The sequence below is a fragment of the Panicum hallii genome, chromosome 9 (assembly GCF_002211085.1).
Source record: "Panicum hallii strain FIL2 chromosome 9, PHallii_v3.1, whole genome shotgun sequence".
NCBI classification, from domain to species: Eukaryota; Viridiplantae; Streptophyta; class Magnoliopsida; order Poales; family Poaceae; genus Panicum; species Panicum hallii.
The window spans coordinates 60,209,776-60,229,941 of NC_038050.1; the positions used below are offsets into that span (position 1 = coordinate 60,209,776).

The 20,166-nt window shown below is 49.0% G+C and overlaps 1 protein-coding gene across 1 annotated transcript; it reads right to left on the minus strand.

Annotated features, from left to right (window-relative positions):
• Positions 1-1,912: 1,912 nt before the first annotated feature.
• LOC112877137 (40S ribosomal protein Sa-2-like) lies at positions 1,913-4,567 on the minus strand. The gene is made up of 5 exons (XM_025941345.1): positions 4,314-4,567; positions 3,319-3,581; positions 3,036-3,233; positions 2,745-2,928; positions 1,913-2,349 (listed from the first exon to the last, which is right to left on the minus strand). Exons 1-5 carry the CDS (start codon positions 4,459-4,461, stop codon positions 2,234-2,236), a joined length of 909 nt encoding a protein of 302 aa, XP_025797130.1. The 5' UTR covers positions 4,462-4,567; the 3' UTR covers positions 1,913-2,233.
• Between the last annotated feature and the right edge of the window lie 15,599 nt (positions 4,568-20,166).

A 20,166-nucleotide genomic window follows, 5' to 3' on the forward strand; every position in this document is an offset into this window, starting at 1 on the left:
AAAATTAAAGCTGCTAAAATACTATCACCTTTTCCTCCCAAAAGCATGTGTAGGTCCCTAAATATGTGATTACACCGAAATTCAATCGATCTTTGATGTCCCGAGGTGGCTACAACAGCATTTTTTTTAGTGGAGAATAACAGAGTGCTCTAGTTCTCTTTTTCTTCATATCTAAGGGGAGTTATGTGCCCACGCTCCTGCTTATTTCGACAGCAATATCCTCCTTTTCTATTTTATTAATTATCGACTTTTATGTCTTTATGCCATATTTTTGTTACTTGACATCATTTCATTGGAGCGAAAAACGACCGCCGATTCGTTTATACAAAATTCTTGGGGATTGAGATTTTCCTCTTGAAAAAGAAACGAAATGCAAAAGCAACTAGAGCAAGTCAAGTTCCGTGCGCCTTCTACTAGTGGTTATTAAAGCTCGAGGTGCCCAAAGTTCTATCATATACTTGCCTACTTGGTACTTCGGTAGCATCCGTGCTGAACATGTGTTCAAGGCAATGCTAAAAGCATGTATAAGGTTGGAAGTCCCATTTGGAATTCATATCCCACACAAGCTTCATGCTACCAAGATGACTAGTCCTTCTCGACAACGGAATCCACCAGCGTTTTCGTTCTAAACTACTTGAGCAAGCAAAGCACTTAGTGAGTCAGATTTATCTGGGTCTCACCGTCTGAGTGATATTCAAACATAATACGTAAGTTACAGTCTCGGATGACTGATCTCGCGCCTCATGATCAGAAAAATTAAACAAACCAATTAAATCTCAACATAAAACCAGTAACACCAGCTCACTGTTTGACAACAACGAGAAGCACCCACATATACCATGGACAGAAGAACAAAAGAATCACATGTGGTAACTGTTGTTCTCCTTTTCCGAGCTCAGGTTTTTTTCCGAGCACATGTGGTCGAACAAAAAAATCGACCTGCAGTTTTTTCTCTCTCTTTTTTGCGGCATGCGCTTTTCATGTCAAATGTTACAGCCAAACTCTTTTGCGTTCCCAGAAAATGAAAATACAAAAAAAATCTCATATTTGATTTTCCTGTTATGCTGTTGCTTAAACAATGCCGAAACCTTGCACCATTTCACGGCTCATGCACATTTGATGAGCACCGAGGCGATCATGTTGAGCAGCAATGTGGCTTCCGAAACAATGCTCCCATCTCCTCCTCTGGGTTGTTGCAACCAGCAACTCACTCAAAAACCCAGCCGCGGTCCAGTCCAGTCCAGTGGGCGGCGCGTTCAGCCCCGGCAAAACGGATCAGCTTCAACGCCTAGCTCGTACGCGACACCATCCCTTGTGATCTGACCAGCTCACCTGCCAGGCACGTTCACTTGGGATCAGTTCTACTTCATCTCTTGGATCAGTTCCTGCCTTCTAGCAATGTTCGGGTAAGAGCTCCATGACGAATGCGTACAAGCTCATCTATGATCTAACTATATCACGCCATCTGTTCCGGTTCCAGAGTACAGGACTCAAATGGAGATGCAGAGAGTTTTATGTAACCAATCACTCTGATGACTAGAGCAGACAAGAGCATGAGCAAGCACGTCCACACCAAACATAGGAGGCACTAAATTGCTTGTCCAGGCAAAATAGCAGGGACTCGACACAATGGGCATGACCGCGAGAGGCCCAACGAAAATCAATGGGCAGGAAAAGTAGTTGGCAAGACCAGCAGAATTTGGCCAACTTTAGCCTCCAACATAATTCGAGGAACATGCAGTCCAGCAAAGCTACAGATCGGGATTATAAAACCAGACCCAAATGGTAAGGGAACAAGAATCAGTGGTAGGGGTAAAAAGGGCTGTTTCACTCAGATCAGACGCCAAAGCATTTCAATCTTTCAGAGATGCAAAACGAAGCATGCAAAACAGCAGCAATCTTAGAAGATCTCCACGAACATCTTCCCAGTTACCTCTTCCAGAACTTCAAAGATATGATGTAAACGAAAGACCAAAACAACTATGCCAGAATGCTACAAGGCATATATTATCAAAATGCGCTTGCAGCAACGCTATCCAGGAAAGGTAGCAACAAAGAGTTAACTGGCAGTGCCCAGCTATGTCAACCTCCAAAACTGACTCAGATTAAACATTACATCACGATGCAACATAGATAGAGAGCTATTCAAACCAGATCTACCGACAGAAACATAAAGTCAAGCGACTCGGCTTCCCTCCTGTTGTTGACAAATGATGTTCCATGCGGAGGCCACTTACTGCCAGCCGGTGGGGGCTGGGGCACTGCCTTCTTCCCAACCAGTGGCAGCTGGAACAGCAGCCGGAGGAGGGACAACAGCAGCCGGATCCCACCCATCAGCAACCGCAGGAGCTGCAATTCAAATGGACAAGAAGCTTAGGTCCTTGTTACCACGCCTGATAAGCTTATGTGTTCATGCCCAACAGTAAAACAACCAAGCCTTTACTCAATTATGCTCAGAACAGAGGGAAGGCTATGCCCACTTAAAAAAAAGGATATAGGGCACAAGGAAAGGGCTGACGTGCTATTTTAATAGCAAATTTGTACACAATTGAATGCTAATAACATTCTAACATAATCAAAATCAAATAAAACAGCTATTCCCCTATAATCAAACTACATAATGTCTCTATCAGTCAAATCATATTCAGTGTAAAAAGTAATTCAATACAAAAATGCACCATTCATTTGAAATAAATTCAGTAACAAAGAAAAAATATAACTAAGACACAGCAAGACAAGCTGACCTGGAGCGGCACCCCACTCAGCAACAGCAGGGGCAGCAGGGAGAGCAGCAGCTGGAGCCTCTCCAGCACCCCATTCAGTTCCCCAGTTATCAGCTGCGGGAGCACCATAGTCAGGAGCAACAGGAGCCTCCTCTTCCTCCAGCTCCTTTGTTTCTTCTGGATCCCTATAGAAGAAAAGATCAACCTAGAAAAAGAGGAACTCCAGAGGATTAGACATGAAGCAACAAGTCATATGAAATAATTGGACCAGCACAAGCAATCAACAAGTAGGTCAAGAACATCAAAGATTACCATGACTTCCCAGTTGTGTCCAGGGAGAATTGTGCCCCGCATCTGCAGAACCATTCTTGCAAGCAACCAGAACAGGCAACCAATGCTCTGCTTCCCCTTGTTGTTTGCAGGAATGCCGATATCAACATAGCGCATCGGAGAATCAGTGTCACAGAAGGCAATGGTGGGGATGTTCCCAAGAGCAGACTCCTTGATGGGCTGCACACGAATCAAACCACTAAATACAAGGTGGCTCATTTCCAAGAACCCATTGTACAGAAGCTTGCAATCAAAAGAAAAGTACCTGATGATCAGTCCTTGGATCAGTCAGGATGAGGAGACGTGGCTCACTGAATGAGGTTTGCAGCTGGTTGGTGAATGTACCAGGAGTGTGCCTGCCAGCAATGGCATGAGCACCAGTGTACTGTGCAAACTTGAGGACAGCCCTCTGGCCATAAGGCCTAGCAGACTGCACAATGATGTCCTGCGGGTTCTCGATCGCAACAATCACTCTGGCAGCCAGCTGAAGCTTCTCCCAGGTCTTGCCAAGGTTGATGATGAAAATACCTAGAAGGAAAATATAAAGACATTCATTTCCCAATCAATCAAAAACGGAGGTTTCCTATCACTTGCAATATTGAAAATCAGAGACTAGTGTTATCTCTCCAACAGCCTTTTTGATTCAGAAGCAATCATGAATACATATCAGGAATTCCCTGATGCCCAAGATATGTCCGTCTTCTTCACTAAGAAGCAATCATGAACACATATCAGGTATTCTCTGATGCCCAAGATATGTTGCACTGTTCAAATGGATATTTTTACCAATGCTCTTCGCCTCTGACCTCTTGTTCAGACGAACTGCAACTGCAGCTAGCATTTTCTACGGAATTCAATAGTTAAAATCAATAGACTCAATATGACAGCAATGCTTCATCTCATCCATAATATCAACCTCTTTGAGAACATCAGTTATGAAACCGACCACTCATTTTACTGTGTTGGCTCATAGTTAAGAAGATTAATCCTCATGTGTAGGGCACCTGACATGGATGCAGGATCATAAGCAAATATCAGCAACCTAAACGAACGACTCTACGCATCCAAGCCAAGCAGGAGAAAACTACTAGTACCACTTGCCTAATCAAATTACAACAAAATACGACGGCACATCCCAACATCACATACACCAGCAAAGCCGGATCTATCTAAGTACACCAGCCAATACCGCATTTAGTTTCGCACCCGGAGAGTCCTAGAACAAGGAAGACAGAAGAGACGCGTGATCTGTGGACATACCGTCGGATCGGCGCTTGAAGGCGTAGCGCTCCATCTGGAAGTCGCAGTTCTTGGTGCCCAGGTGCACGTCGGCCGCCAGCATCATCTGGATGTCCTGCTCCCGCTGGGAGAGCGCCCGAGGGGCGCCGCCTGCTGCCGCCGCAGCCATCGTCGCAGTCGCCGCCGGAAGGGGATGAGGGGAGCTAGGGTTTCGGGCGAGGAGTGGGCGAGGCGAGGAGGTGGCGGCGGCGCGATGTGGAATGGGAGAGGCTGGGGGCTGAGAGGTTTATATCTGTGGGCCTTTTGGGCTGCTAAAACCCTAGGTCTCGTTTTTTCCCCTCTCTAATGGTTGTGCTAATTTTTTTCCTAAGAAATATGTGTGCTAACTTCCCATTAGTTTCGCTCTTGTTAATCTCAAAAAAAAATCGCTCTTGTTAAAAAGCCATATAAACAAAAAAAAATGCAAAGACTTTGTTGACAAAGAGGTTTTGAATGCAAGAGCATTCGGCTCATATTTTTCATTTATCAAGTATACTGAGTTAAATATCAATAAAGTCTTGCTTAACGTTACAACTAGGGGTGCTTTTTAGTAAAGATCCAGAGTCAGAGAAAAACATTTCAGATCGGAGAAATGTATCTCCAGAGAAACATCAACACTTCCTGAAAACCATTTTCCTGGCTGGATTCAGATTACGAAAAAAAAAGAGAAGAGAATACGGTGGAACAAACCAATGTGGACGTGTGACGCTTTCTTTCTTGAGTAATAACAAGGAGAAAAAAGCAAGAAAAAAATATTAGTGAGTATTTTGTAGCTGCTCATAGTACGATAACGAATAAGTATAAAAATATCAATCTCACCTTTGTAGCGATCTTCCACCATGCATTCGGCATATGAACAATCTCTTTATGTTATCCCACCCAAGGCATGTTTCTTTCGGAGTATTCCCCCAATAGGAATACTCTGCTTTCAAGTTGGCCTATTTGTTCTTAACTGGCCCATAATGTATGCTTTCACACTTAACTCGCTTGGCAAACAATTGCATTATTGCAGTTGCCCCCATCCTTCCCCATCTACACATACAAGTATACAACACCACAAAAGCATTTCAATACATTATCAACAAATTCACAAGATTCAAAATGCACAGCAAGTTCTCGTGGATCTTGTGCAGATGTGGCCAAATCATACATTACAGCCAATAATAACCCTGGACAAATCCACACAAATCTATTATTTTTCTATGTGATAACACCAAAGAGTAACAATAGAGGGAGGGAGGCGTGTCAAGCGCTGTAATTTTTGGCAAAGGACGTGCGAATAAAACCTAAAACTTGCCGACTTGCGCTTTTTTGGCATTTTTGTCCCCTATTTTTTTAGTGTACGAGAAACCGTAATTCCAGTTAGGGCCTAGGTAAGGCACGGGCTGGGTGGCTCTTAGTTGGGGGGGACCGTGATTGCTTAGGCCCATTCGCTCCCGGACCACATCCTCTTTTCAGCATTGGGCTGCACTAATTATTCGGATGGGCCATGAAAAGCCCAGAGCGATGGATCGTACATACAAGACTCGCGCTCCTCCTCCGAAACGGCCCGCCAAACCTAACAGAGTAATAGTGAACAGTAATAGTGAACTGAACTTGCTGGTGGTGCAAGTGCAATGTTCATTGGCCCAAGCAAAAGCAAGCAAGGGGAATGGGAGGCAAATGACGATGAAGAGAGCACGAGCTGTTGTGTGTGTGCTCGAGAACTACATAAGTACCTTCTTATCATGGAAGAAAAAGGAGGCATGGGAGTCACCCTGCCGTTTCAACATATTAGTAGGGCTGGGCATTCGGGAGGAACCGAACCGATCGGTTCGGTTTCTCGGTTCCTACAGAACTTCGGTTCCTATATAATTTGTACCGATCGGTTATTTTTAGAGGCAGGAACCGACCAACTTCGGTTCCGGGTAGTTCGATTCGGTTCCGGTACTTGCCGAAGGAACCGAAGTTTCAAGATGCATAAAAACAGCTCATTCAATAGCAAATTTTGACAGCACCTCCTCTAATTTTAGCACCAATCCAAATATCAATTCAAACAAGCAACAGTAGCATTATAGTAGCAGCATTACATCAATTCAAATAAGCAATGGTAGCATTATAGTACCAGCAAGTATTACAGTACAATACAAACACATAGATATTTTTGTTGTCTCAAATTCAAATGACCAACTCAGTAGCAAGCAATCAAGCATTACATAGAATTCAAGTCTCCAACTCAGTAGCTCTCAGCAGTCAGCACCACGACCATTAGTCCATTAGACTAACAGGCAACAGCAAGCACCAGCACGGGCTGCACGGTAGCACCTTCAGACTTCACTTGATCACTTCAGTAGTTCAGTTCTTCACAATCACAAGCTGAAATATTATTTGCAAACTGAAACGAGTAAGAAAAAATAGAATTGATGATGAGTATATGAATCGGAGAAATGATATACATTTATTTAACTCACATGGTCATTTATCTTTAGAAAAGCTCTTGTTCTTGGAGCTTAAGCATTTGCTTGGCTGTGAGCTTTTGCTTGGCTGTGAGCTGATGTTGGTGGATGTAACCATCTTTTTTTGCTGCCTTGGATTTGTGACGGCGCAGCATGTGCATCAACAGTAGCCTTGTCCTTCAATTCTTGAATAATTTCTACAAATAGAAAACAGCAAACAAAGGATACATTAAATAATTGTTGAAAATTGAAAACAGAAACAAATGGTAAAATAGAGTTACCTTCTTCTAGTTTGGCCAACTCTTCTGTATTTTCTTCAATATTGATAGGAGTTGCTCTTCTAAGCCAATCTTGAGTGCAAACAAGAGCTTCAACCATAAATGGAGTTAGTGAAGTCCTAAAATCATCTAGAATCCTCCCAGATGTGCTAAAGGCAGATTCACTTAGCAACTGTGGAAATTGGTACGGCGAGCACATCACGAGCCATTGTGGACAATATGGGAAATCTAGTAGACTGCCCCTTCCACCAAGCAAGAATATCAAACTTTTTTGTATCTTCTTCACACTCTTCAGCCAAGTATCTATCAAGTTCAGTCCTGCTGCCCCTGCTGCATGTCCCTGCTGTTCCACTAGCTAGCTTCATCTTCTTAGCAATTCTAGTCCTCAACTTTCTAGCACTCTCTCCACCTTGCTTAGATGGGGGCGAATCACTTGGTTGGGACTGCACTTCACTTGAAGAAGAATTATTGTTCCTGTATTCTTCAAAAAGTTCATGCAAACATTTGGTAATTGCAGCCCAAACTTTCTGTCCAAAACCGTCACCATACATCTCATCTATTGCAATTTCTGTATATTGTGAAAGCTTGTATCTAGGATCAAGTACAACAACAATAAAAATCAGCAAGTTCATATTTTCCTTCTCCTTTTCTTTTCCCTTTCCCTTCTCATTTTGCAACTCTAAATTGTCATGTCAATGCCCCCAATACTTGTCATACTTGTCTTTCATTCTTAACCCCATTTCTTGCTGCATAAAATCAGAACTACTCATCCATTCTTTCACCAATTCATTGACCTCTCCAATCTTATAAAAATAAGTATGAGCAGTCACACTTAACGATGTTGAAACACGGTTTGTAACATTAGCAAAATGCCCTAAAAACTCAGCTAGTTTTTTTGCATTATCAAAGTCATGCTCATCAGGAACTCCTGGACCAGGAACACCGGGCTTAATGTCACTAAGCAACTCAATTGTGTAGTATGGATCTTCCTCTGGATACCTTGCAAACACCTTTTCATATGTGCAAGCAGCTTTTAGCATATCATATGTGGAATTCCATCTAGTGCACACATCAAGGTTTAAGAATGCTTTGCTGTCCACTTTCTCCCATTGAGCAATCTCTTTAAATTTTTCCAATCTTGATGTACCACCCCTAATGAATTTAACCGCAGCCCGCACACGCTTGATAGATTGGTCTACTTCTTTCAAACCATCTTGGACAATCAAGTTAAGTATATCTGCAGCACATCTCATGTGAAGGTACTTGCCCTCTGCTATGCTAGTTTTCAAACTATTCATTTGTCTTCTCAAATAAGAAACACCACTATCATTTGCACTTGCATTATCTACCGTTACTGTCATTACTTTGTCTAACCCCCATTCAATTAAGACTTTATGCAAGTGTTTCCCAATATCATCTCCCTTTTTGCCTTTTACCTTGAAAAAACTAATTATCTTTTTATGCAAGCACCAATCTTTGTCAATAAAGTGGGCTGTCACAGTCATATAATTCTCTTGCTGCTGTGATGTCCAACCATCGGTTGTGAGGCAAACTCTATTGCATTGTTCTTGAAAGAAAATTTTCAATTTTGCTTTCTGCTCAAAGTACAATTGCACACAGTCCCTAGTGCATGTCCTTCTAGATGGCAAAGTGAACCTAGAGCAAGCAACAGACATGAACTTCCTAAAACCAGGTTTTTCACCTTTAGCAAATGGTTCCTCATCTTCTATGATCATTTCAGCAAAAGCAGACCTAAGCAATTCAGGATCAAACTTCCAAGTACCAACACTAGTGCCTTGAGTTATTGACAAAATACCTTGTTTAGACTCTACATGAGGATTACTCTTGCAAGCATTATAATGTTTACGCATACCAGATGTACCATTAAGAACCGGATGTGCTGCAATTTGACTGCTGCAATACTTGCACTGTGCCTTGACCAACTGACCTTCATCAAAGATTTTGGTGTAGTGATCCCACATTTCTGATCTGGATGTGATCTGCTTTCTCTTCTTCCCCTCTTCAGCTTCTAGATCAATGAACTCCTTCTCTGCAGCACCATCGGCCTCATCATCCTTTATGTTCCTATCAGGCGCGGCATGCATCTCTGTCCAATTACAATTACTCACCTCTTGCTGCAAATCCTCCTCAGACATCTAGCAAAAATATACAAGTTATCAGTTTATCACCACTACAAATCCCTAGTTCCCCAAATCTAAAATCAGTGAGGCACTTACATTGCAAGATGCAATTGATGTAGCCGTTGTGGAGCTTGAAAAGCAGGAGGGGGCGGCGGCGCCGGGGGGGGGGGGGTGGAGCAGGCCGAGCAGGGGCGGCGCCGCGGCAGCGCGCGGGGGGGACTAGGGCTGGGGGAGGTCGCGCGGGGGGGGGGAGGGAGAGGGCCAGACCGCCAGAGGCCAGAGGGCCAGAGCCAGAGGGGGCAGCGGGGGGGGGGAGGGAGAGGGCCAGACCGCCAGAGGCCAGAGGGCCAGAGCCAGAGGGGGCAGCGCGCGCCGCGCGGGGGGGAGGAGGGAGAGGGGCGGCGCGCGGGCCGCGGGGAGGAGCAGCCGAGCAGGGGCGGGCGGCAGCGCGCGGGTGGGGAGGGAGAGGGGGCGGCGCGGCGGCGCGGGGGGGGGGAGGGAGAGGGGCGGCGCGGCCCGCGCGGGGGTGGGAGGGAGAGGGGACGGCGCGTGGGGCCGGGAGGGAGAGGGGGCGCCGGGGCGGCGCGCGTAGGGGGAGAGGGAGAGGGGGCTGGGGCTGCCAGGCTGGGGGGGACTGGGGGTCTGGGCCTCTGGGGGAGGCCGGGAGGGAGAGGGGGCGTGTAACGCCCTGAAAAAGTTACCCAAGTAAACCACGCACTAGAGTGTTCCGATTAAAAACCACTCGTTGCCGAAACCTTAGCCCTAACCCTCCTAACCGACACTAAAACCCTATGACGTCTTATCCCGCGCCGCTCGGAGGCCTGCCACCTGTGCGCGTTCATCCGCCGCGAATAACGCCGGCACAATCCTTTTCTCGCGCAACGGGCGAATCCCGCGCGCGCGTGGCCGATCGGCCGCGGCTGCGGCCGCGATTGGCGCCGACGCGTTTCCTTTTCCCCTCGCCGTTCCCCTCGCGCCGCACGCTTCCCCGCGTGGCCGACCGGCCGCGGTCACCGCCGCGACCGGCGCCGGCCCTTCTCCCTCTCCCTTTCTCTTTTCCTCCCTTCCCTTTATTTCTTTTCCCTTTTTCCTTTTCCCTCCTTTTCCTTTCTTTCTTTTTCCCTTCCCTCCCTTTTCTTCCTCCTCCTTTCCTTCCTGTTTTTCCCCTGCTCCCGACCACGGCACTGCCGTGCGCCGGCCTTGGGCGCCGCGTCCGCGCTGCCCCGGCCGCGCCGCGTGCACGCGCCCGCCCTGCGTGCCCGCGTGCCCCGCGTGACCGCGCCCCGCGCCGCGCCGCTCGTCGCCGCGCCCCCGCCCCGGACCCGCAGCTCGCCGCGCCGCACGCGCCCTGCACCCGCGCGTGCCGCGCCGCCCGTCGCTGGCGCCCTGCCCAACCGCGCGCACGCCATCCCCTCCTAGCCGCTGTGGCCGCACAGCGCCCCGCCCTCGGTGCCCTCGCCGCTCGACGACGAACACAAGCCGCCGGGGCACCATTAATGGCGCCCCGTGCAGCCGCCGGCCGCCACCCCCCCGAGGGCCCCTCCTTCCCGCCGTCTCCGCCCTATAAAACCCCCCCTCACCGCGCAGCCGCCTCCCCACGGCCTCCACCGCCACCTGCTGCCTCCCCCCCCGAGCCCACAGCGCCGCCGCCGCCACAACCTCCCCTGCCGCCCGCCGCCCACCGTGGGGACACCCCCTCGCTCCACCTCGGCCCGAGGTAAGGCCGGGGATGGGTTCCCCGCGCCCCCCCTCCCGCTTTCCCCCCACTCCCGGGCCGCCGCCGTGCCCCGGCCGGCCGGAACAGGCCACCGCCGGCCCCTGCCTCTCCCCTCCTCTGTTCTGCACGGGGGGAGGAAGGAGAAGGGTGTTTTTACCCAAACCCCCTCCCCTTTCTGGTTTCTTTCCAAAAACCCCCTCCTTTCTATGAGCATTCCCTTATTCACTTACCTTTTACAAAAGAAACCCCATGCTTTCCATTAATTCAAATAGAACCCTCTAATATTTGAACCTAGATACACTTGACACTCTCTAGCGTGCCCCGAGAATTTATAAGATTTGCAAAAAGGCCCTCGCTCTTTCCGGATACTTACGAATAAACCCCTAGAGCCCTGTTTAACCACCCGAACCCCCTTTAGCTCGTCATTTTATGTGCAAAACGACCTCCGATTGACCCGAAACTTTACCACTCCGTTTCTAGTATAGTTTTAGCTATGCCATTAAGAAACCACCCAGAGATATTGCCCCTAACTCCGTAACCGAATTATTTCCGATACAAGCCTGTCGGTAAAAGCTTTTAGTTCTTTCGCTTGATTGTGTGTCTGTTTGTTTGCGTCGTAGGACACGGAGTAAACGACGAGGTTCCCGACCGCGACCAGGCAACTGAGGACCAGTACTGCGACCCCGAACCCGAAGGACAGTGCTTCGATCAGGACTTCCCGCAAGGGTTTGACGATGGCAAGTTCAATTCCACCCTTTGATGCATGTTTCTGTCCTAGTTTTTATAAACACAACCCAGTGGCCTGTATTATGAAATTGCATGGTTTTGCGTGTTGAAAACATGGTAGGATAGCCACCCTTGCTTGAGACAACCATACATTGACCACCTGATTTTATAAAGAAAATGTGTGTGTGTGGGAAGGGATAAAATGTGGTTTTGAAAAGTGAGTTAGACGAGATGGATGGCATTTCTGTGTGAATTGCCGATTGGTGTGCTCGTACCTGTGTGGTTGAGCGAGGAAGGGAGATATCCATCTTGTCACCCCTAAGGACCGAGTTGATGTGACATCTCACCTAGCTTCTTGTCGTGCGAACCACTTGACCGTTGTATGGGCAACGGCTTAGCATAAATCCCACTAGTTAGTCTGATAGCCATCAGGAGAGCTGAGAGCAACGGGTGATCAAGGAGAAGGGATAAGCTCTGTGTGACTTATGCCCCGGTTAAACCTCGGAGATAGGTCGAATGACCCCTTGATGGATCCCGTGATGGCTAGTCAGGTCTAGCTAAGGTGGGTAATGGCTTTGATGGGATCTGCACCGGCACTAAGGTGTTCGTGCTGTGGTACCCCACCTGTGGGTAAAGTTGCACACCTCTGCAGAGTTAAAAATCTATTCGAATAGCCGTGCCCACGGTATTGGGTAAGTTACGGTGTGGTCACATAACTAGTGTTTATCTTGGGAATGGATGGGCTAGTGTGAGTTGTTTGGAAAAGTGTCCGGCAGTTGTGCCGTGTGCTACGGCGGACGGGGAGTCCGGTAGCAGTTTAAAACTGGGATCCTGTGTGGATCAACATCGTGTGCTCCTTGGTATTGGAAAAACTTGTTTTGAAAAGTGTTTTCAAAATGAACCCCTGCATATAACCGAGTTTTTCCGCAAACAAACCCTAACCGTACCCTTGGATTGTCCTTTGCATTAATTTCTATACCCCCCCCCGTGGGTGTGATTGGACTTGCTGAGTACGTTTGTACTCACCCCATTCTCACTTTTACAGTGGAAGACCCAGACTACGTCCCCGAAGACAACGAGTAGGGTTTCGTCCTGCACCCAGTCTTGCCTGTGGTTGAGGCCACCGTTGGATTCCGCATGGCGCAAGACTCTGATGATCCTTTGTTCGTCGCTAGTGTAGTTGTGTGGGTTCTGGTTGTAATCCTCGCGATAGTGGCGCTTCACTGCCCATTACCGCGTAGAGTTGTACGATGATGTACCATCTGATGTAATAAAAGTGTTATCAGCCTCCTGGGACTGATAAATCAACACTTTTAAGTCTTCCCTGATGGGGGACGCTTCAGGTGGTATCAGAGCCGTAGGCTGGCCGTAGGACGTGACCCTAGGAGCGAAACCCCTTTTTTTTTAAACCCTAGGACTTGTTCTGACTTCGATATTTTTCTGCACGAACACTCACCACTGGTTTTTACCCTGTTCCAGATGGCTGACAACGGATGGGTCAACGGAGTCTGCTACGCAGAGCCTGGCCTTCCTAAGTTATTGTTGCTCAGCCTGGAACGCGTTGGGGTTGTGGAAACGCCGGAGTACGCCTACCGAGAATACATCTCCGGTGGCACCCTTCGGTGCGACACGATGATCTTTGTGGAAAGGAGCACCCGCTACCCTGAAGTAGACCCGTGGTTCATCTCCACAAAGGGCTTCCGATTCCCCGACACCTACCGAAAGGCCGCCCGTAAAGCCCTGCGCCGATTACGTGTGCTCTACAGGCACTACCTTCAGCGGACTCCTATGGGATTTTTCCCACCCGCTGAAAGAAGTGGACGCACCTGGATTGCCCGGATGAGGGGACTTGGACGAGAAGAAGATCTAGAAGATGCGGTCTCCCACCTATCCATCTACCTTACTGGCTTGGATGCACTCTGCCGCGAACAGTCGGCACAACTGAAGAAGCTAATCCATGGGGTTGAAAAGTTAACCCAGGAGCTGGAGGAACAACGGACAAGAGCCGCAAACGCCGAGTATTCCTTAGCCGCCCTCCAAGCCCAGATGCAAGAATACGAGAGCCGCAACGGGATAGGTGGATGGATCGAAGAAGAAGAAGAAGAACCCATGGAGACCCATTGGGACAAGGGTACTCAGACCGAAAATGAGATGGATCGGTTCCTTCCAATAAAGAAGCGCTCTATCAGGACTGAGGAAGAATCCCCATGATAGGATTAGCACCCCTAGCAAAAACCCTACCCTAATGACCACGTATCCATGAAAACTGTACCACCCTTGTTGTAATAATAAATATCATCTACTCGCTTTTGCACCTGTACCAGATTGTTCACCCTATTTCTGTTTCAGATGGCTGAGGAAGGATGGACCCAGGGCGATTGCCAAGCTGCACCTGGATTCCCCAGCCTCTTGATCAACACCCTGGAAGACCTTGGCGTTACGGAGCGCCCAAGGTACTACAGCCGAGAGTACGAACACCATGGTACCCTCCGCTGCAGGGTGATCCTGGTCATCGCCAGGAGCAACCGCTACCCCGACATCCAGCCCTGGCGCGCGACCGCCACAGGGTTTAGGCACCAAGACACCTACCCCTTGGCCATCAGAAAAGCACTCCGTTACTTGTGCCGGATTTTCGAAGAGCACCTCGCCCCTACACCAGCGAAGTTCTTTCCGCCGGCCATCAGAACCCCAGTCTGGGAAGCGCGCATGAGAAACCTGGAGCGACGTCGCCACGAAGAAGGCCCCCTGTACCAAGTGGCTACATACCTAGCCGCCCTGGACCAACTCTTTGACGAGCAAGCCAACCTTCTGAGGGAGCAGACTCACCGAGCCGAGCAAGCAGAGCTCGCGGTGAGAATACAGCAGATCCGAGCCGCCCATGCCGAGGCAAGAGCCGCAGCCGCGGTCAGTAGCGAAGCTGTCGCCCAAGAAAGCCTTAGACAGGCCCGAGACCGGCGTATGCAGGATTGGACCCAAAGTGGAACACCAGTCCCGGCGATAGGGGAAGACCATGTTTTGCTCGGGACACCCGTCATAGGGTGGGGATCACTCTTTGGGAGCACACGAGCCCCACCCGGGAACCCTGAAAGCTCTACTGCCGCCGATGGAGGGGATGCTGCAATGCAACCCCTGACCGATGGGAACCCAGAAGACGGCGAGCGAGAACCTCTCACCCTGTCCGCCCCGGAAGAAGACGCACCACGCAAGTAGAATGGTCGACGCCATCCCAGTGATGCCCCCGCCTTTCTGTCTAAGACGTGCCCTTTTACAAGACCCTGGCCGAGTAGCACGAGACTTAGTCGTACCCCTAAGTTGTATCCTCCCTGCTTAATAAAATAGTTGGTGCTTGTTGCTTGTGATGTTGTGTGCTGATGTGTTATGTGCTGCTTAATTATATAGATATCGGCAGAAGGTAGATTCTGCCTTATATATATACGAATTAAACAACTTAAACATCACATAACCGTAACCCCAATTTACCCAATCAACAGGTGACTCCCCGGAACATCGCGAGGGCCTCCCGCGGCCGGAACCCCGTAGCCGCTAGTGTCGGAGCACATCCCGTTGAACAAGATCTTCCCCAAGGAGAACAAGAAGTAAGCCAGAACCGAGGGGGAAGCCAAGAAGGAGAACAACTACCGCCACCCCCACCCCTCGGAGACCTGGCGCAGATCATCCATAACCAAACTCTCATACTGGAAACCCTGGCGAATGCCCTCATTAACCGGCAGCCGCGAGGGCAGAATATGAACGACAAGCTGACGGCCTTTCTAAGGACCAAGCCACCAACCTTCGCCGGATCCTGCAACCCGTTGGATGCTGACGACTGGTTGCGAGTAATTCAGAGGAAGCTTGAACCATTCGAATGCCAGGACCGGGATAAAGTCCTTCTGGCAGCCCACCAGCTCACCGGAACGGCATTATCCTGGTGGGAAAACTATTGTGCTGCAGCCGAAGATGCCTCTACCATCACCTGGGGAGAATTTGTAAGGGAGTTCCGCCGCTACCACATCCCCTCAGCCACTATGAAGCGCAAGGCGGATGAATTCCGCGCACTACAACAGGGGAGTATGACGGTGGAAGAATACACTCACCGGTTCATAGAATTAGCCCGATATGCGCCGGAAGAGGTGAATGACGATGATAAGAAGCAGGACATGTTCAAGAAGGGGTTAAGCCCGGAGCTACGGACCTTGCTTACTCCCCAGATCTATCCGGACTTTAACACCCTAATGAACAAGGCCATCCTCACGGAAAGGGCCAAGGCCGAAGAAAGAAAGGACAACAAACGCAAGTTCTTGGAAAGTAAGGCTCGCCAACAAGACCGTTTCCAGAAGCCGAGAAATTCCAGCTATACTGCACCAGGAACTCAGGCCCCAATGCAGTATAGAACTCAGTCCCAGGTGACAGGATCACAGGCCCCACCTAGAAGCCAGAATACCTCGAGGGCCCCACAAAGCAGTGCAAGTCAGACCACCACCGACAACAACAATGTCAGGGCCTGTTTCAACTGCCGTGAGACGGGGCACTTCATCGCCAATTGCCCCTACGCCAAGAATAAACCGGCAACATCGGCCTTCTCCAACACGGTGAATGGGCCCAGACCAGCCCTGACTGGTGCTAACCGAGTGCCCGTCCGCAACAACGACGGCAGCCAGCAGGGGAAGCAGCAGTCATTTGGACGAGCCCGCGTCAACCACATCGACGCGCAGGAGGCTCAAGAAGCCCAAGGCGTAGTGCTCGGTGAGTACTTAGTCAACTCAGCTCTGGCGACAGTATTATTTGATTCTGGAGCATCACACTCGTTTATATCCTCGAGCTATGTGGAGAGACATAAAATACCTACAGTACTACTAAAGACACCCCTATTGACCCGGACGCCTGGAGGCGACATCCATTGCCAATTAGGTTGTTCACGGGTAAGGATCAACTTAAGTGGGGTAGACTTTCTAGCAGATTTGGTAGTACTTAAGCCTGGGGGAATAGACGTGATCCTTGGGATGGATTGGTTAAGCCGACACAATGGTCTCATAGGCTGCACCGACAAAGTGGTACACCTAACAAACCACGAAGGGGTACAAGTAATCTGCCGAACCCGGGATAGTAAGTTCGATCCAATGGTATTTAGCATGGAAGCCAAACCTTTAGAAGGGGTCCCGGTAGCAAACGAATACCCAGATGTGTTCCCCGAAGAGCTTCCCGGTATGCCGCCAGATAGGGATATAGAATTTGTCATAGACCTTATCCCCGGGACATCTCCGATAGCCAAGAGACCCTATAGGATGGCCGCCTCTGAATTGACAGAATTAAAGAAGCAACTAGAGGAACTGCAGAGGATTGGCTTCATCAGACCAAGCTCGTCGCCATGGGGAGCCCCAGTGCTGTTTGTCAAGAAGAAAGATGGGAGTATGAGGATGTGTGTAGATTACCGGGCACTGAATGAAGTTACCATTAAGAATAAGTACCCCCTCCCTAGGATTGATGACCTTTTCGATCAGCTAAAAGGAGCTAAGTACTTTTCCAAGATCGATCTAAGGTCAGGATATTTTCAGCTCAAGATTAGGGAGAGTGACATCCCTAAGACAGCTTTTGTCACCCGCTATGGGCAGTTTGAGTTCACTGTAATGTCCTTCGGACTAACCAATGCCCCTGCCTATTTTATGAACCTCATGAACAAAGTGTTTATGGACGAGCTGGATAAGTTTGTCGTAGTCTTTATCGACGACATACTTATCTACTCTAAGAGTATTCAGGAACACGAGCAACATCTGCGGGTAGTATTGGAAAAGCTGAGGGCACATAGGTTATATGCCAAGTTCAGCAAGTGCGAATTCTGGCTGGAGAGAGTAGCTTTCCTTGGTCACATTCTAACCGCGGAAGGTGTAGCAGTAGATCCAGAAAAGGTCGAGGCGGTATCCAATTGGCAGCAACCGACTAGTGTTAGTGAAATCAGGAGTTTTCTTGGATTAGCCGGATACTATCGGAGATTTATTGAAGGATTCTCTAAGATAGCCCGACCCATGACGGAACTTCTTAAGAAGGAGAAAAAGTTCGCTTGGACAGAATCCTGTGAGAGGAGTTTTCAGGAATTGAAGCGAAGACTGACAACCGCTCCAGTGCTGACCCTACCGGACATTCATCGGGACTTTGTCATTTATTGTGACGCGTCCCGACAAGGTTTAGGGTGCGTACTGATGCAAGACGGGAAAGTCGTTGCATATGCCTCCCGCCAACTCAAGACTCATGAGCAGAACTACCCGACCCATGATTTGGAACTAGCAGCCGTAGTGCATGCCCTTAAAATTTGGAGACACTACCTGATCGGAAATAAGTGTGAGGTTTACACCGACCACAAGAGTCTAAAGTACATCTTTACTCAGCCAGATTTAAATTTAAGGCAGAGGAGATGGTTGGAGTTGGTCAAGGACTATAATCTGGAAATACAGTATCACCCCGGAAAGGCGAACGTGGTAGCCGATGCCTTAAGTCGGAAATCCTATGGGGCCACGAATGACCATCTGCGAGAGGAAATGGCACGATTAAATGTGCACATTATACCCCGAGGTTCCAGCCAAGTGCTAAACGTCCAATCCACATTAGAGGATAAGATTAGAGAAGCCCAAAGCTCGGATCAAGAGTTAGTAAAAACTCGCAAACAAACCGGAGAAAACAAAGCACCGGGTTTCAGAGTGGACGATAAGGGAACATTATGGTACGAGGATAGAATTTGTGTACCCCAGAATGGAGATTTTCGGCAGATGATCATGGACGAAGCCCATAACTCGGCCTACTCTATCCACCCAGGATCCACCAAGATGTATATGGACATAAAGCAAAGATATTGGTGGAATGGAATGAAAGCGGATATTGCACGATTTGTGGCTCATTGTGATACTTGCCAGAGGGTCAAGGCCGAGCATCAGAAACCGGCGGGACTATTGCAACCCTTGCCCATTCCGGTGTGGAAGTGGGATGAGATAGGAATGGACTTTGTAGTGGGACTACCCCGAACACAGAAGGGACACGATTCCATATGGGTAATTGTGGATCGACTCACTAAATCGGCACATTTCATACCCGTAAGGACCACTTATGGCGGAGAAAAGCTGGCAAAACTTTACGTGGAAAATATAATAAAGTTACATGGAGTGCCCAGCAGAATTGTCTCGGATAGAGGGACCCAATTTACATCTAGGTTTTGGAAAAGCCTGCACAAAGCATTGGGCACGAAGTTAGATTTTAGCTCCGCATACCACCCACAGACGGATGGTCAAACCGAAAGGGTAAATCAGATCATGGAAGATATGCTGAGAGCATGTGTACTAACCTATGGGAATGATTGGGAACAGAGTCTGCCCTACGCGGAATTCTCGTACAATAATAGTTACCAAGCCAGCCTGGGTATGTCACCATTCGAAGCCCTCTACGGAAGAAAGTGCAAAACTCCCTTAATGTGGTCGGAAGTTGGAGAACGTGCCCTAGAAGGACCCGACTTCATAAAAGAGGCAGAAGAAAAAGTAGCGGAGATCCGCGAGAAATTGAAAGCAGCCCAGTCCCGACAAAAGAGCTATGCAGACAAGAAGAGGCGAGAGATAAGCTTCAATCCGGGAGATTTCGTCTATCTCAAGGTCTCACCCATTCGAGGGACACGAAGATTTCAGGTACAAGGAAAATTAGCCCCTCGATACATTGGGCCGTATCGGGTTCTAAGGAAGGTAGGAGCAGTGGCATACCGACTGGAATTACCGGAGGAAATGTCAGATATACACCCAGTATTTCATGTCTCGCAATTAAGGAGGTGTTTAAGAGTACCCGAGGCAGAACATGTGCCGGTGGAAACAATAGACCTGCAGCCGGATTTACGATATCAGGAAGTGCCGGTCAAGATTCTAGACACTATCACTAAGAGGACCAGAAACTCCGAAGTACGGATATGCAGAGTTCAGTGGAGCAGACACGGAGTAGAAGAAGCCACCTGGGAACGCGAGGAGGCTCTAAAGAAAGAATTTCCCCATCTGTTTAGGAGCCAGCCGAATCTCGAGGACGAGATTCATTTAAGTGGGGTAGGTTTGTAACGCCCTGAAAAAGTTACCCAAGTAAACCACGCACTAGAGTGTTCCGATTAAAAACCACTCGTTGCCGAAACCTTAGCCCTAACCCTCCTAACCGACACTAAAACCCTATGACGTCTTATCCCGCGCCGCTCGGAGGCCTGCCACCTGTGCGCGTTCATCCGCCGCGAATAACGCCGGCACAATCCTTTTCTCGCGCAACGGGCGAATCCCGCGCGCGCGTGGCCGATCGGCCGCGGCTGCGGCCGCGATTGGCGCCGACGCGTTTCCTTTTCCCCTCGCCGTTCCCCTCGCGCCGCACGCTTCCCCGCGTGGCCGACCGGCCGCGGTCACCGCCGCGACCGGCGCCGGCCCTTCTCCCTCTCCCTTTCTCTTTTCCTCCCTTCCCTTTATTTCTTTTCCCTTTTTCCTTTTCCCTCCTTTTCCTTTCTTTCTTTTTCCCTTCCCTCCCTTTTCTTCCTCCTCC

Bases quoted from the DNA above. Each gene is read 5' to 3' on its own strand.
- LOC112877137 (XM_025941345.1), bottom strand. From the start codon at position 4,461: ATGGCTGCGGCGGCAGCAGGCGGCGCCCCTCGGGCGCTCTCCCAGCGG. The intron at 3,234-3,318 runs GTACTTTTCTTT...ATTCGTGTGCAG, and splicing joins ATCCAAGGACTGATCATCAG to CCCATCAAGGAGTCTGCTCT. The intron at 2,350-2,744 runs GTCAGCTTGTCT...TTTGAATTGCAG, and splicing joins TGAGTGGGGTGCCGCTCCAG to CTCCTGCGGTTGCTGATGGG.